Raw genomic sequence first — 15,672 nt, forward strand, 5'->3', positions numbered from 1 at the left:
CTGGCCCCGTGGCTTGCGACGGGACGAAAAGCTGGTTTCTTAGGAGCAGTTTGGGTTGGAACTTCGGGTGATTTGTTGATCGTCTGCAGAACTGTGACTCTCCGTTGGATGAAAGTCGTCAAATCCTTGAGGGTTACGTTTGCTTTCGACGACGAATACTCCTCCCAGTCACGTCTAGTGGTTGAATCGAGTCTGATACTCATCATACGGATCAAGAGGATATCCCAGTACTCCGTCAGCTCTCCCAACTGGTTGAGTACATGGTCGAAGTATCGATGGACGTGGCTGTTGATTTGATGTGGTACTGTTGCTCACATACAGGTGGCGCATATTTTCGCTCCGTGGTATGCACGAACAGGCACGAATGCCTCTTCTACGGCTCGACGATCAATTCCGATTATATCGATATCGTCCGCAAAACCCAGGAGCATATGCTCAGCAAAAAATTCTAAAATTTACATGGCACGTTATTTTGTATGATAATAATGTAAAAGGTGTTGCAACTGAACATTCAACGATAATTAATGTAAACTGTCTCATTGCATTCGAAAATGCTTGCAATTTTGAGTGAAACTGAAACATTTCATGATTTTCTATCCAACATTCGCATGCTTTCTTGCATCTTGAAAGTGAAATTGCAAACAAGATTGATTGGTTTACGATTCTACGCTTAATATTCTGTCAAAAATAATGCACATTGATTGATCGACGGCTTGTCATTCCATGTGCATGATGTTTATGATTGAATTTTCAGTGTGAAAATCATGTAAACCGAGCCGTTTTGCATGCAACATTCTTCGAGGGGCCTAAATAGCCGTAGCGGAAAACGCGCAGCTATTCAGCAAGACCAAACTGAGGGTCGTGGGTTCGAATCCCACCGGTCGAGGATCTTTTCGGGTTGGAAATTTTCTCGACTTCCCAGGGCATAGAGTATCTTCGTACCTGCCACACGATATACGCATGCAAAAATGGTCATTGGCATAGTAAGCTCTCAGTTAATAACTGTGGAAGTGCTCATAAGAACACTAAGCTGAAAAGCAGGCTCTGTCTTAGTGGGGACGTAACGCCAGAAAAGAAGAAGAAGAAATTTTCTTATGATATTTGAAGTAACCTTTAGGTCATTGACTTCAAGTTAGGCTGGAAATAAAAAAATCTTCTTCATCTTGGCATTAACGTCCCCACTGGGACAGAGCCTGCGTCTCAGCTTAGTGTTCTTATGAGCACTTCCACAGTTATTAACTGAGAGCTTTCTTTGCCAAAGCTGCCATTTACGCATTCGTATATCGTGTAGCAGAGGTACTCTATGATACTCTATGTGCAGGGAAGTCAAGGAAATTTCCGTTACGAAAAGATCCTGGACCGACAGGGAATCGAACCCAGACACCTTCAGCATGGCTTTCCTTTGTAGCCGCGGACTCTAACCACTCGACTTAGGAAGTCGAGGATGTCGTCTAGAAGCCGCTCCCAGTGCTAGAGCCTGAAAATGTCAAGTTAAATGATAAGTCGACGTGTATGTTTTGAGCGACATCACCGAATAATGTTGAACGACTATGTGATCTATAACTACGTGGGCAGGGTATATCAATTCCAATACATTTCTACATTTTGTAACACAAAAATGAACCGTGTTTTGATTATCTTTACATTTTTCTCGGAAAGATATTAACATACTAACTTAAAAATTGTGACATTTTCTTTAATATTGAAACGTGTTCCGATCTTCAGATGTTTTTAAAATAATCGTAATAACTATTTAAACTTCTTTGTTCATTTTCTCAATTGCTACTTTTACAGATAGTACTGGCTTGCGGTTCACGGTAGTTTATGTTAATTTAAATAGACAGAAAGATGTCTACTACCGATCAAGTTCAACCAAATTTATGTATCAGATTTTACGACGCAATAAAATAATTTATCAGCCTTTTTCTGATATACATATGCACACAAAGCTCTTGTCTAAATTTTCCTTGTTAAGGTGAAATTCAATTGGATATATTGTTCATGAATCGATGCGTGCTCTTAAAACTTCAATTTTCTGATTATCTTCAGAGTTTATACTGATTACCGTTTGATGTGGAAACTATTCCAAATTTCTGCAGGCAACGTGGTTGCCGCAGCGGATCTTGTCCTGTTTCACCTTAAAATTCACCGGTAAAGGATTAGCAGCACCGGGTACGGGGTCGACCGTGAGAATCGCGTGTCAATGTAGAACCGAACTCCTCCCATCCTGCCAATTCCCACACCCCTTCCTTCAAATCCCGCTCGCCTCTTGTTGCAAAACCAAAATCGTTGAAACAAAAGCTCAGGCGAGAAAACTTTGCTTCCCTTTGCATTGCAAGGTTCCGTTTGCGAAAAATTCCGACCAACCTACCAATGCGCGCCTTCTGGTTTGTTGGATCGAAATCCCTGAGCTTTGCCGCTGGCCCTCCCATCATCATCAACGAAAGCCATAAAAAACTGTATCATTGCTTGCTCGCGCCTGTCGTGCGATTTCCGTTTGCGATTCACTCCCCGCCGTGATGGGGTGGAAAAGATCGCTCACTGAAGTTTTCCCAGGGCCTCTAAAGCTCGAGTCCACCGCGAAAACGGCAGTTCTCCCAGAACCGTTGAAGCCGTCGCAGGTGTTCTGGCCCGTGGCAACCCGCGGCGCGAACTGCGCCCATTGAAGAAGTGTGTTAGTGTAAGTGAACAATTCCCGGAAAATTAAAAACTGAAAAGGATTTCCACTACGGAAAGGGAAGGGAAAGTGTTTTGGCGCCAAGTGAAACACGGGGCTGACAGATCTGGGTTAAAAAGTGATTCCCCGATTGTTGAAAATCGATGCAGTGAGTGGCCAGGTGTAGTGTGTGTGATTTGTTTGGGTGGGAATGGATCCATTCCTGCTGCAGATTGGCCAATCGGAACTAATCTCCGCCAGTTCGGAACTGTGGAATCAGGAGTGGTACCGGTTTCGGCAGGACTTCTTCCCGAGCTATAGCCATTGGTACTGGTAGATGGGTTTTTCGCACGACCCCTCGGATCATCCGGTGCTATGGTGCCAACAGTTGAAACGTGCCCAGGAGAAACGGATTGCTGATGCCAGTTTGCGCGATTGGCAGCACCGGAAGCAGCTCGAACGACAAGCACGTGCCAAAGAGCAAGCCCATGTAAGCATTTGCGAGGTCGATCGAAGCCAGAACACCACTCGGCATTGAACATTCTCGATAATCTCAGACTAATTGCAATCGGCATCGACGAACACACGAGTGTGGGGTCCTCGGGCAGCGTGTCATGTACTTCTTCGGCTGCTAGAGAAAGGAGGACCGTTTCCAAAGTCTCATAAACTTCATCCCGAAAAAGAGTAAGATCATCTCATATTGCATCTGTCTCGGTTAATCACGTAGATTTGTGAGTTGTAGTTGCTCATCAACTTGTAGAAGAACTAAACTACCCTTATTCGCATAACAGTCCCATGTTCTATGGGATTTACTACAGTTAGTAACCAAATGCTGTTATTTTTTCTTTTAAAATACCCACAATAAGCCATTTTACGAGACGTTTCGGAACAGCTGATCGCCGAAACGGCGTCAATTGACAGAAGACCTGGGATTAAATCCAGCGTGATTTTTAACAACGCCTCATCTTACCAAATGGGGGACATGGAGAAAATGACAAAAAAGAGATCCAAAATGTTCGTTACTGCAACATTACACCTAGTTGTTGTATCAGCTACCTCTTTGTTACCCAAATTGCACATAAAAAGGCACTTTTGTGATTAGAAATATTTTAATAATTTTTCTCCATTTAAGTTTTCACCTGTATGAAAAGCTACGCTAGAAATGCGCACAGTCATCAACCATCATTGCACACTGGTCCAGGAAACTAATTTAGGCGGACATGAGGTTTTCGTCAAGATTTATTGATTTTAGAGCCATAGTTTATTTAGAGAATATGTTCAGAATTTTCAGTACTACAAAATGTATGGAACAAAAAATTTTTTACGGTGATCGCAAGAGTGACGTATACGCCAACTTTTTTATTTTAACGAATCGTAAGTTGGTATGTTCAGCAAAGTTGTAGCAAATGATCATAGAAACAACTTTGCCGAACAAACTTTTTCTCGGTTTTGCTTCAGAGCCGAGATAATTAAGTATTTTTAATAAAAAATCGTTTTTTGCTCTTAAGTGTTTTATTTTTTAGTTTTATTGGCCTACTATGTTCTACAAAGTTTTTATACTTATCATTTGCTACAACTTTGCTGAACATACCAAAGTTGTATTTCTTATGGTTTTCATGTTATTTGAGTTTTTCATCTTAAAATTAGCTATTTTGTATGCCTTGTATCTCAACTATGAGCACCTCAAAAAAATATATCTTTCCACAAAATGATTTTGCAGTCTTTTAAGTACCTGTGAGCAAAATTTGGAGAAGATGATATTTTTCTATCTCGTTTAAAATCGATTTTACTAATAGACGATATGAGATAAATCCATATTTATTGAATATTCATACATGTTCAACTCACAAAAGTCATGGCTACCTTAGCATATCAAACAAAAGGTAACACGTGTATTTATATAGAAATATAGAGTACATCGTCTTTCAGTTATTTTCGATTAACTTGGAAGCTTCTGCAAGAAATTCATCGTATTTTCCTCTACCAGTATTTGATCTATTCCTAAGCACGATCACCGGGTTGGAAGTCAACATAAGCCGTATAAAATACATATACAAAATTTACAGTCCGATTGGATTCTGTGGCATGATTTTCCCAGAATCTTCTGATGGATTTATTCCGCATTTTTTATGCTTCTTCGACGGCATGCCGAACAACATCACTCTATGCGAAAGTAGTTTTTGCACCGTTGGAGAGAGTACATACCAATCGTAGAACTGGCGATACTAACAGTACGTTTCTGACAAAAACTGTTCAAATGCCTCCTCGTTAATCTTCCGATTAAAGTTGACTACTTTTAAAATGATTGAGATCTGTGAAAAGAAGTTATTACAAGTGTGGAAACGCTAACAAAAGTGCGCAATTGAATCAAATCGAGTAGGTGTCTTCGGGAGACTTATTCTTCGTAAATCGAAGAATAAGTATTCTGCAGACACCAACAGGATTCAATGCAATCCCTCACTTTTATTCACACTTTCGGACTGATGAGGCCGCACTTCGCAGTCCAGTAGTGAAAGAAATACACAATATCTACTTCCCGTTAAAAGCAGCATGCCGTGTTACGACCATTTGAGTTCCTACCAACTGGAAGAGTTTCGTACAGTCTCAGCCCTAACCTTCCTTTGAGGGCTTTTCGTGGCGATCCTTTAGAATGCTGTTACACTTACTGATACGTCTACAACTATTGCACGGAAGTGGTGTTATCCGGCATGCCGCGTTACCAAAGAAAAACATGAAACGTGGAATCCATCAGAAGATTCTGGGAAAATCATGCCACAGAATTCAATCGGACTGTAAATTTTGTATATGTATTTTATACGGCTTATGTTGACTTTCAACCCGTTGATCTTGCTTAGGAATAGATTAAATACTGGTAGAGGAAAAGACGATGAATTTCTTGCAGAAGCTTTCAAGTTAATCGAAAACAACTGAAAAACGATGTACTTTATATTTCTATATAAATACACGTGTTACCTTTGGTTTGATATGCTTAGGTAGCCATGACTTTTATGAGTTGAACATGTAGGAATATTCAATAAATATGGATTTATCTCATATCGTCTATTAGTAAAATCGATTTTAAACGAGATAGAAAAATATCATCTTCTCCAAATTTTGCTCACAGGTACTTAAGAGACTGCAAAATCATTTTGTGGAAAGATATATTTTTTTGAGGTGCTCATAGTTGAGATACAAGGCATACAAAATAGCTAATTTTAAGATGAAAAACTCAAATAACATGAAAACCATAAGAAATACAACTTTGGTATGTTCAGCAAAGTTGTAGCAAATGATAAGTATAAAAACTTTGTAGAACATAGTAGGCCAATAAAACTTAAATATAAAACACTTAAGAGCAAAAAACGATTTTTTATTAAAAATACTTAATTATCTCGGCTCTGAAGCAAAACCGAGAAAAAGTTTGTTCAGCAAAGTTGTTTCTATGATCATTTGCTACAACTTTGCTGAACATACCAACTTACGATTCGTTAAAATAAAAAAGTTGGCGTATACGTCACTCTTGCGATCACCGTAAAAAATTTTTTGTTCCGTACATTTTGTAGTACTGAAAATTCTGAACATATTCTCAGAATAAACTATGGCTCTAAAATCAATGAATCTTGACGAAAACCTCATGTCCGCCTAAATTAGCTTCCTGGACCAGTGTGCATTGTCGCGAAAACTGACGACGATGATTGAAAAGGAAAACTTTAAACCCAGATCTTCTGTCATTTGCCCAGTTTCGTAAAATGGCTCATTGGGACTCTGTAGCTCTGATTCTGGTAGTCTGAATTGGCAGATATTTGAATGATGAACTACGGAACTTGAAGTTTTATCTGTAGTAAATTCATTACATTGCAGTCGTTTTCCAAAGGTTTCCAGATGGTTGTTCAAAGACAAAAGTAAGTAACAAAGAGACTATTTAATTTGATTCAAAAACTGTAAATTGTGGGTTGTTGATTTGTTCTGCAAAGTTGTTGCTTTTAGAAGTTATACGCAAATTTGCAGAACACACCAACCAACCACAACTTACAACTTTGCCTAGGGATAAAGTTTGCTGATACGAAGCAAAGCCATGATGAAGGTGTCTGGGTTCGATCCCCGGTCAATTAAGGATATATGAATGTAATAATAAGATTGTACGACATTTCCCAGAACGCCATTCCCCAGAATGGGACATTCCCCAGAAAAAAAATATAGGAAATTTTAGGGCTGTTAAAATCCAGGTAAATGGTAAATACCTGGAAACACAAATAACTGGAAAATTTAGGGAAAATCAAATTATAGCTTTCATAGCTCCAAAAACGACAAAACTTCCTGTTTGTTGCAGTCTTTTATTAACTATATGAGAATCTTCAAATTAATAAATCAAGAAATTCCAGTTCAATACAGCGCCAACTATGGTCGGAAATGTTATTAGAACCGTTTGGACAATTTTCATGTATTTGGATGACTTTCTCCTTACAAACTTCAAGCTCGTAAAAACCCCGCCTTAGAGTTGATGGATGCTGCTCCGCATCCATCCTCTAATTGATTAAAGTAGTTTGCTCTAATAAGGAATTATCAAAGACAAAGGAAATTTTCTAGTGTATTTATATTTCATTATTCTTCATTATTACAAAAGAACAGCCAATGTTCAAAAGAAGGGAGAATATGCTATGAAAGCAAAAAAAAAAAACAAATTCCATCAATTTATTTCGTAAATATAAAGAATATTACAGTAATACGAGTCACCTAAAATACAATTAGAAAGAACAGCCAATTTCAAAAGAAGGCAGAATAACTATGAATACAAAACAAATAATTTTTCGAATAGCTTGGGTAAAGTTTGATCATAAAACATAGTATAACATACATATTTAAGAGCAGTTTATCTTTTTCCCGAATAGCCCAATTCCCCGAAAAGTTTTTAGCTCTCATAATAGCCATAACTTTTTGTGATTCAAGGTGATGAACGAACCGGTCATCTGATATGCACCCTTCTTTACTGGATTGGTGATTCTTCCCAGTTAAACCGATCTTGGCATTTTTGGCAATGATCTTATAATCTCCTCCTTTTGATTGCTTATAAATCTTGCTAGTTTTTTTTTCTATCTTTATTAACGAGATTTTAAGCCCTGGGCTAGTTCATCTCGGGACCAACGGCTTTACTTCCCTTCCGAAGGAAGTCGTCACTGAATTTTTTAGTGACTATCTCGGGGATGGGATTCGATCCCAGGTCCTCGGCGTGAGAGGCGTGTGTTCTAACCACTACACCAGGTCCGTCCCCTTCTTGCTAGTTCAGAACCCAGTCCCTAGTCTATTCTTGTACCTGTTTACACTGCATCACTTTTCGAGGCAACAGGTCATTCGGGGAAATGGCTTTCGGTGAAACGGGTCATTCTGAGACCTGACATTCGGGGAAAAGTAACACAATCATGTAAAACAGCTTTTAAACAGCATTTTCCTTTTAAGATTTTGGTCGGGTCTGGCCATGAATCACGTAGTCATTTATTTAATATTTTCAACACCACTTCATTCTCGCTGATCATTTGGGCCGTAATCTTTGGCCAAAACCTTCTCACCCCATATATGATCAAATAACACAGCGTAACAAAAATGACACTTTCGCGTGTCTCAAGGATCAAATTATGTGTCTCTAGTAGATTTTGGGTCGCTGAATCTGATGCCGTTCTCAGAAATGTTCCAGCACGTCACAATTTTTAGCTACAGGTCGCCAAAGTTGTATAAAACACTGATTTTATTGATGTTTACATGAAATTTAAAGTATGATATATCAAACTTTTTTGTGATATAATCTACCAAACATGCTAAATAGGACTTGAACTTTCAATTTAGATACAAATCAGTTGAAATTTTACGATAAAATTTAGGTTAAATCTATTTTTTTCAACATGTTTGCAGCCTTCATATAAAATTCTTCGTTTCTCTTATATGGCATAATACAATACTTTTCTGAACCACCAAAAAATAACATTTTACCATCCAAAATATTATGAACTTCATTGATAATTATTGTTCTATGCATAAAGTTTGAATTCTATGACAAATTGAGCAAACAAATTGCCGTACAAGTTGGAAAACTTGAATGCAAGTTGGCTGAAACAGTCAAATTTAGTATTTTCAACCGTCAATATCTCAAAAACTAGACGTGCCATAATATTTCTGAAAACGGCAATGGAGTCAGCAATCCTTAATTTAGTAAATAGCGGTATTTTGGTTCTTGAGACAAAACCGTGTTCCGCAGTGTAATTTGTGGGCGGCTTCTCAGATGGTTTGCCTGAGACAAGCAAACACTTTAAAGGTTTTTTTTGGACTCAACTTGTATTCGCTTGAGATCCATAATGATGATTTTAATGATGTATCAAAATGTATTAAAACAATTCTGGGGAATGTCGTATTCTGGGGAATGTCTCATTCTGGGGAATGGCGTTCTGGGGAATGTCATTCTGGGAAATGTCCTACAACCTAATAATAAGCCATTTTACGAAGCTGGTCAAATGACAGAAGATCTGGGTTTAAAGTTTTCCTTTTCAATAATCGACATCAGTTTTCGCGATGATGATGGTTGATGATTGTGTGCATTTCTAGCATAGTTTTATATACAGGCGAAAGCTTAAACGAAGAATAATTTTTAAATTATTTCTGATCACAAAAGCGCTTTCTTAAGGCTAAGTAGCCCGTCATTCGTTTTGGCAACAATGATGACTTTTCAGCTTGCACTTCAAAGTGATAAAACTCAGTCTTGATAGTTTATATTGACTTGAAAAAGTATCACTGTACGCGCTATCATGCATAAAATATGCTGATACTTTTTCAGCTGTGTCAGTGCAAAACCAACTGATTTTCTTTGATTTGAAATCGTGGGATGAACTAGCAACAATCATCAACGTCGCGTACAAATTTCAATGACGGCCTACTTCGCCTTAAGTGAAAAATGGGTAACAAAGCGGTTGCTGACAGTCTTCAAAGATCATCATTGCTGCACAGATATTTCGAGAAGCATGCTTTGAAAATATCAATGCTATGCGTAGGATTCGCGCCTTTTCAATTCAATTGCTCCTGTGCTCACTTGATCAAAAATAATGCATCATTGATTCAAATCATTTCAACGCAAACTGCATAATCTAGACCTCGGATTGCCAGCCTCGGTAAGGGGTTGTCCATAAATGACGTAGTATTTAGGGGGGAGTGGGGTCTTCTCGAATTTGTGACGATGTCGGACGAGGGGGAGGGAGGGGTCCCAACTTGTGGACGTAAAATCTTCTTCTATATAAATAAAAATGGAATGGTGTTTGTATGTCACGAAATGGCTTCCGAACGGGTCAACGGATTAGATTGATTGTGGGGTCTATTTTATAAGTTGAGTCGATCAAAATGACTCGACTGGAGTCACTGTCAACCGAAAAAATCGCTCGACTCAGCTCTGTCACTCGAGTTTTTCGACAGTTGTCACTCTATGTGACTGGATTACTAAGGCAGTCGATGGGTGACATCTGAAATATGCATGCTTGCTTTGATCGACAATCAATACAGACGAGTCACATGAATCTGCTCGATTTACAAAATAGGCCCCTATATTACCGTTTTGTTCGTCAAGTGTTCCGACATGTTTGTGTGTATAAAAATCCCAGGATATTCACCGGGAAAGTCGAAAAAAGGAGCGTGGAAGGAACTGTCATTTTGTATGGGATGATTCATAGCGTTTTTGAACAGCCTACTTGTTGGTAAAACGAAGTTTGCCGAGATTTCGTTAAAAAGAGTAGACAAATATGACAAACAGTTTTTAATCAAACTTCTTTGTCTGAATTTTTAAACTTAAGTTTAAAATGATGATTCAGCCAAAACATCAACATTACAAAATTCAAACATTTCTAAGAAATTTATAATTTTCTCGACAACCAAACAGATTTAATGAAGCTTTAAATAGTTATGTGAATTTTATATTGTATTTGTGTCCTTACTATTTTATTCATAAACTAACAAATTAAAGCGACACGGGAGACCGTGTTATTTTCCCTATCTCTTGTCTCACTCTAACAATTATCATCAAAACTTTGTGGAAGCAAATCTCGAGTTTTAGCGAACCGATGAAACTGAAAATGTATTAGGTTGTGCACTGCATATATAGAATCAATTTAGGTAAATATTAACGTTATTATAGTGAAACAAGACATTTAAAAGCGTTCAATGTGAAACAAGACTTTTAAATACGTTCAATTTGTTGTGATATATCAATGATCTTGATGAAACAGCCTGGATAATAATAATCTGAATAATCATCCCAGGACTTCCAGAGTCCTCATATACCATTATTTTCTAGATTATCGTGCACTTTATTTTCTTTTAAGTTGTTCAGGTTCCGGGTCATTTGGCCGAATGCCATTTGGCCGAATGCCGTTTGGCCGAAATTGGAAATAATAGTGAACTACAGTTAGCATGCTGTCAATGCTGAAAATAAGAAAATCTTAAATGTAAGCAATCATTCCACTTCTATGGTAGTGATCATAGCTGCCAGCAGAGGTTTTCGCATTGCATTTGTAGTCAGTTTTTGACAGTAACTAAAACGGTTGACGACTCATTCATTCTTCTGCTTTGATGCTTCGAATCGTACTAAGTAATTTAATTCATAGTTCAAGCTCCTTCTTTTCACAACGGAAAAACAGTGAATGTTAATCTTGGAGGAGAATAATATCTCAGCTAAGTTAACCTTTGCGCTAAAATATAATAATAATTTTCAATAAGACTTTGTTAAGAGCGTATTTTAATCCATAATTCCAATAAACTACGAAAAATAAACAGCCTATTTTAAAAAGAAGGAAAAATCTCATATAAAAAATTTAGAGAGTGTAATGCAAATAATAATTATATCAGAGTAACTACAAAGAATTGCTGATAATTTAAAGAAGGTAAAATTCCCAATTAAAGATAAGATTAATTATTGCCAATGGATCATTAAAATAACCAAAACGGCCGCTATGGAAAGCATAGATAGCGACACCGTAGCCTTGTGTGTATGACAGAACAGCTATGCTGTCACAATGTTAAATCCCATATACAGTGGCGCCTTTGGTTTGATGCGGTGAGCACTAGCAAAAACTACCTTCAATGATCCATAGTTATGGAACCAGTAAAAATCGAAACAAAAGCCTATGTTTAAAAGAAGGAAAAATGTCTGATAGATATCACTTTAAATTTTAGCATACCAATGGTAACCCAGAAACGAATCAACCATTAGCTTAGAGTCTTGTCTTGACGCGAGTTCACAATTTCGTCCTGCATTAACAAAACGTTTCAATTATTCTCTTGGAGCACTAATGAAGCGACAAACATGACGTTCGGTCACATCATAAAAATCAAAAAAATAATTAGCTGATCAGTCATTGGGCCATACTTATGAACCCTATTCATCAGCGTTGAAGCAATTTGATTTTTTTTTTTGTTCGTGATTCGGCCAAACGACCCGTTCGGCCAAATGGCGTTCGGCCAAACGGCATTCGGCCAAACGGCGTTCGGCCAAATGGCCGGACACCGTCTTCAATTTGTGTAAGAATATTTCAGTATAGGTGACGATGATGAAGTTTAGTTGAAATACCCATAAAGATAATCGTATAAAAATCACGAATTTCAAATATTAAAATTGTTTTTTTCTCTATCTACACTGAAATGAATTTTATTGTAGAAACTACTGGTAAAATTAAGAACTGCACCAACGATTTTCAACCGACTACATTAATCTGTTAACTCTACCAAAACATAGTCAACATCACTACACAAGAAAATATGTTCGGTTTATTTAACCAGAGTTGTAGTATTAATGACTAGACACATTCTTGATTTGACAAGTTTGGTATTATACTTCTGACCACACAGTGTTGTACGGTGGGTGTCACGGTTTGGAATACAATGCTTTGTAGTGGATACTACTATGGACATGGTCACATTTACTGCACTGCTTAGTGATTTGCACCAGATTATAGTAAACTTAACAGATTTTTGAAGTCGGTTGAAAATCGTTGGTGCAGTTCTTAATTCTACCATGAATTCGGTAGATAATACAACAAAATTTGTTTGCGTGTGTGAATGGATTTGAATGTAGCTAATTATTAAAAAGATCCTTTATAAATTGAGGTATTTTGTTGATCATATTCACTGAAATCTGCAACTTGCTGATACAAAAATTAGGTGTAATCTTGCGGTAATTTTTTTTTTAAATCTCTGTTTTGCTATTTTATCCATGTCCCCATTTGGTAAGATGAGGCGTTGTTAAAAATCACGCTGGATTTTATCAAAACAAAATCCCAGGTCTCCTTTCAATGGACGCCATTTCTAATTTTTATTCTGGTACACTCTTTTTTTGTGTATAACAAACCGAAGTTTTTTTTGTGTTCCATCAGACTCTTCCACTGTGATAGGTTGATTGTAGAAAAATATAAACTGTACAATTTACCGTATTACTGTATGCGTTTGGAACGCAAATATTAAATGCGGGAACACGCGGTAATATTTTCCACAACAAATGCTATGTCAAAGATAACTTTTCTTTGCTAGGTTGGCGGTGATATCGTTGCTAGATGACCTTTGATTGTTTTGTCTTTCCGCATTTGAAGCAACGTTAGTCAAGATTTGCACCTCAAATGCAAACAGCAATAGGGTAAACGATGGCTTCGGCACCCTGAGGGTATTTTCGGTAACACTAACTCGTCCTTGTTAAAATTTATCTACAGAACAAGAGTTACCTTCAATGTACTCAACATATTCCTTGAACTATAATCTTCTTTGTAAATCACATATTTCCCAAAAATATTATATAACATGGGTTTTATTATTGAATGAAATAAATGCTTACGAAATTATCGTCACTCGTGAGCTGCCGAATAAAACAACACAAGAACAACTAAAAAAAAACTCACCATTTTGGACAGTCCAATGCTCCGCTCCAATGTCAATTTGTCACAAAAGCTACGCACTCCCTTCCGAAATGTCATTCCTATCTGACAACCCCAGTGTTAAAACTAAAAGCCCTTGGTGTTTTTGTCAATTAAGCGAACGTCAAACATGATCAAAAGTGTCAAGGTTGATTTATGGACCCAATTTTTAAAGTAAAGTTCAAATATGATGTAGCCGTTATTTGAGCGGGAAAAATTGCTAAAATAGTCACAGTAACATGTTCTTTCGTGTCATTAAATAAAAACAAGATTTCATTGAACATTTTAGGACCCAATTACAAGTGAATTGGTTTGCAAAAGGTCTATTCTGATATTCTTATACACTGAGATTAATATGAACGTAAATAAATTTTACTGGCAAAGCTGGGATTTTGATCCAAATGAGCCGATTGAACCATATTCGGAGAGTGCCATTCATAAACAAAAAGAAATCGTGAAAAAACCGGTTTTATGATTTTTTCAAATGTTACCTTTCATTCTCTCGGTAATAACTTGGTGATAGAATAGAGCGTTCATGGGTTTATTCATAAATTTCATAACACCAAAAATGGTCATTTTTGACACCCATCCAAGGGTAAGGCTTTTTGTATGAATATTCTACAATTTTTTTATGAGGAGGACACCCACCCCCTAGAGCGTTATGAAATTTGTGAATGGGCCCCAAGAGCAGCAACCTTTACAGACCAAACCATATCGAGCCATTCAGCGTGTCAGCGAATAGTTCAATTCACGGCGAAATTCTTTACCCTGCCCATTTAAGGGGACAGGATCCGTCATTGATTTCGGAAATTACAAAAGCAGTTTTTTCGTTCAAAATCAAGAAAATGTACATGAAAATGTGTTCATTTTCATCCAATAATTCTTGGTTTTCAACAGAAAAACTGCTTTTGAAATGTTGATGATGAGGATGATTAAGATGACGGAGCGTTGAGCATTAACGAAAACAACTGTGCAAATGCCGTCGTTGGGGATGAGATTTGGCCAAAAATGCGTTCTCATTTATTTTTCAACACATTTCGCAATTTGACTTAATATGTTCGGCTAAATATGAGAATACGTTGCAAATACTGAACAATTGAAATTTGATTATTTTACTTTAAATAGGAAACATATGAAAATTGGCCTAAACTCCCCAAGTAACCACGGAGCATTATATCATTGCATATATTGTCGCAGACCCATAACGCGGGTAGATCACCTTTTCGTGGTGCGTTATGGGGTAAAGATCTACCAGTGAACCCTAGTCCTGACTGCTTCAAACGAAGAGAACAGGATGTTATAGTAATCAAAGGAACATTTTTAGTCCTTGTTACATTTTAAACCTTGTTGAAAGTGACAAGTCTCGGTTTTCCCGGTTGCCGAGAATGATCTTGAGACAAGGAAAAAAAATGAGTCGAATTCAACAATTTGTTTTCTAATCTTTTATTTATTTCGTTCTCTAGTTTGAAGAAGTAAGGACTAGGATTCTGATGCATGGACAATATCGGTGTAATTTCTTGGCTTTATCGAGGGATCCGATTTTGCCTGATAAAGGGGCGCGCCTGTGGAGAGTGCATGCACCACACTCTTCGAAGGGTAGGAACCTTTCAGTTAGAATCCTTACCTGTGATAAAGTTAGGAATTACAACTGTAAGAAAACCGAATGCTTTATCACTTCTCGATAGTGACAAAGTGAAACGACACAAAGGACACGGGATATACTACAATAGATCAAATGTTGGTCGCAGTGGTTTATGTTCCGAACAGAAAAAAAAATATATATTGTCGCACCGCCACCAAACCGGATCGCGCCAGTGAGACTCGCGATGCGCCTCAACTTGCCGCATTTTGAAATCAGTTTTTTAGTGTGGTGCTGTATTCTCACGATTTTTATGCACATAGCGCCCCGCATAAACAAGTACTATATTCGTACTGTATACGGTACTGTGCACTACTATTATCAACAATACATCAACAATTTCGTAAACCATCCAAAATAACAATAAATCAACACTACCGCAAACGATTTTTACAATTTGGTGAACAGTAACCGGGAAAAAAACAATATGGAAAATAGGCGGTTAAGTT

General features: G+C 37.5%; 1 protein-coding gene across 6 annotated transcripts in view; it reads left to right on the plus strand.

Moving 5' to 3' along the window:
- Positions 1-2,520: 2,520 nt before the first annotated feature.
- The window catches only part of LOC5574207, a 40,951-nt gene continuing 27,799 nt past the window's right edge, over positions 2,521-15,672 (plus strand). For 2 of the 6 annotated variants that reach the window (XM_021839199.1, XM_021839201.1), the window contains exons 1-2: positions 3,012-3,146; positions 3,214-3,340. Coding sequence is in view for 3 of the 6 variants with exons in the window: in XM_021839195.1 (XP_021694887.1) it covers positions 2,994-3,146 (153 nt within the window). In the remaining 3 variants the exon portion in view is untranslated. Of the gene's footprint in view, positions 3,147-3,213; positions 3,341-15,672 lie in introns of all 6 variants that reach the window. The other 4 variants (XM_021839198.1, XM_021839197.1, XM_021839195.1 and 1 more) reach the window with 3 other exon arrangements.

This window comes from Aedes aegypti, chromosome 1, assembly GCF_002204515.2.
Source record: "Aedes aegypti strain LVP_AGWG chromosome 1, AaegL5.0 Primary Assembly, whole genome shotgun sequence".
Classification (NCBI taxonomy): Eukaryota; Metazoa; Arthropoda; class Insecta; order Diptera; family Culicidae; genus Aedes; species Aedes aegypti.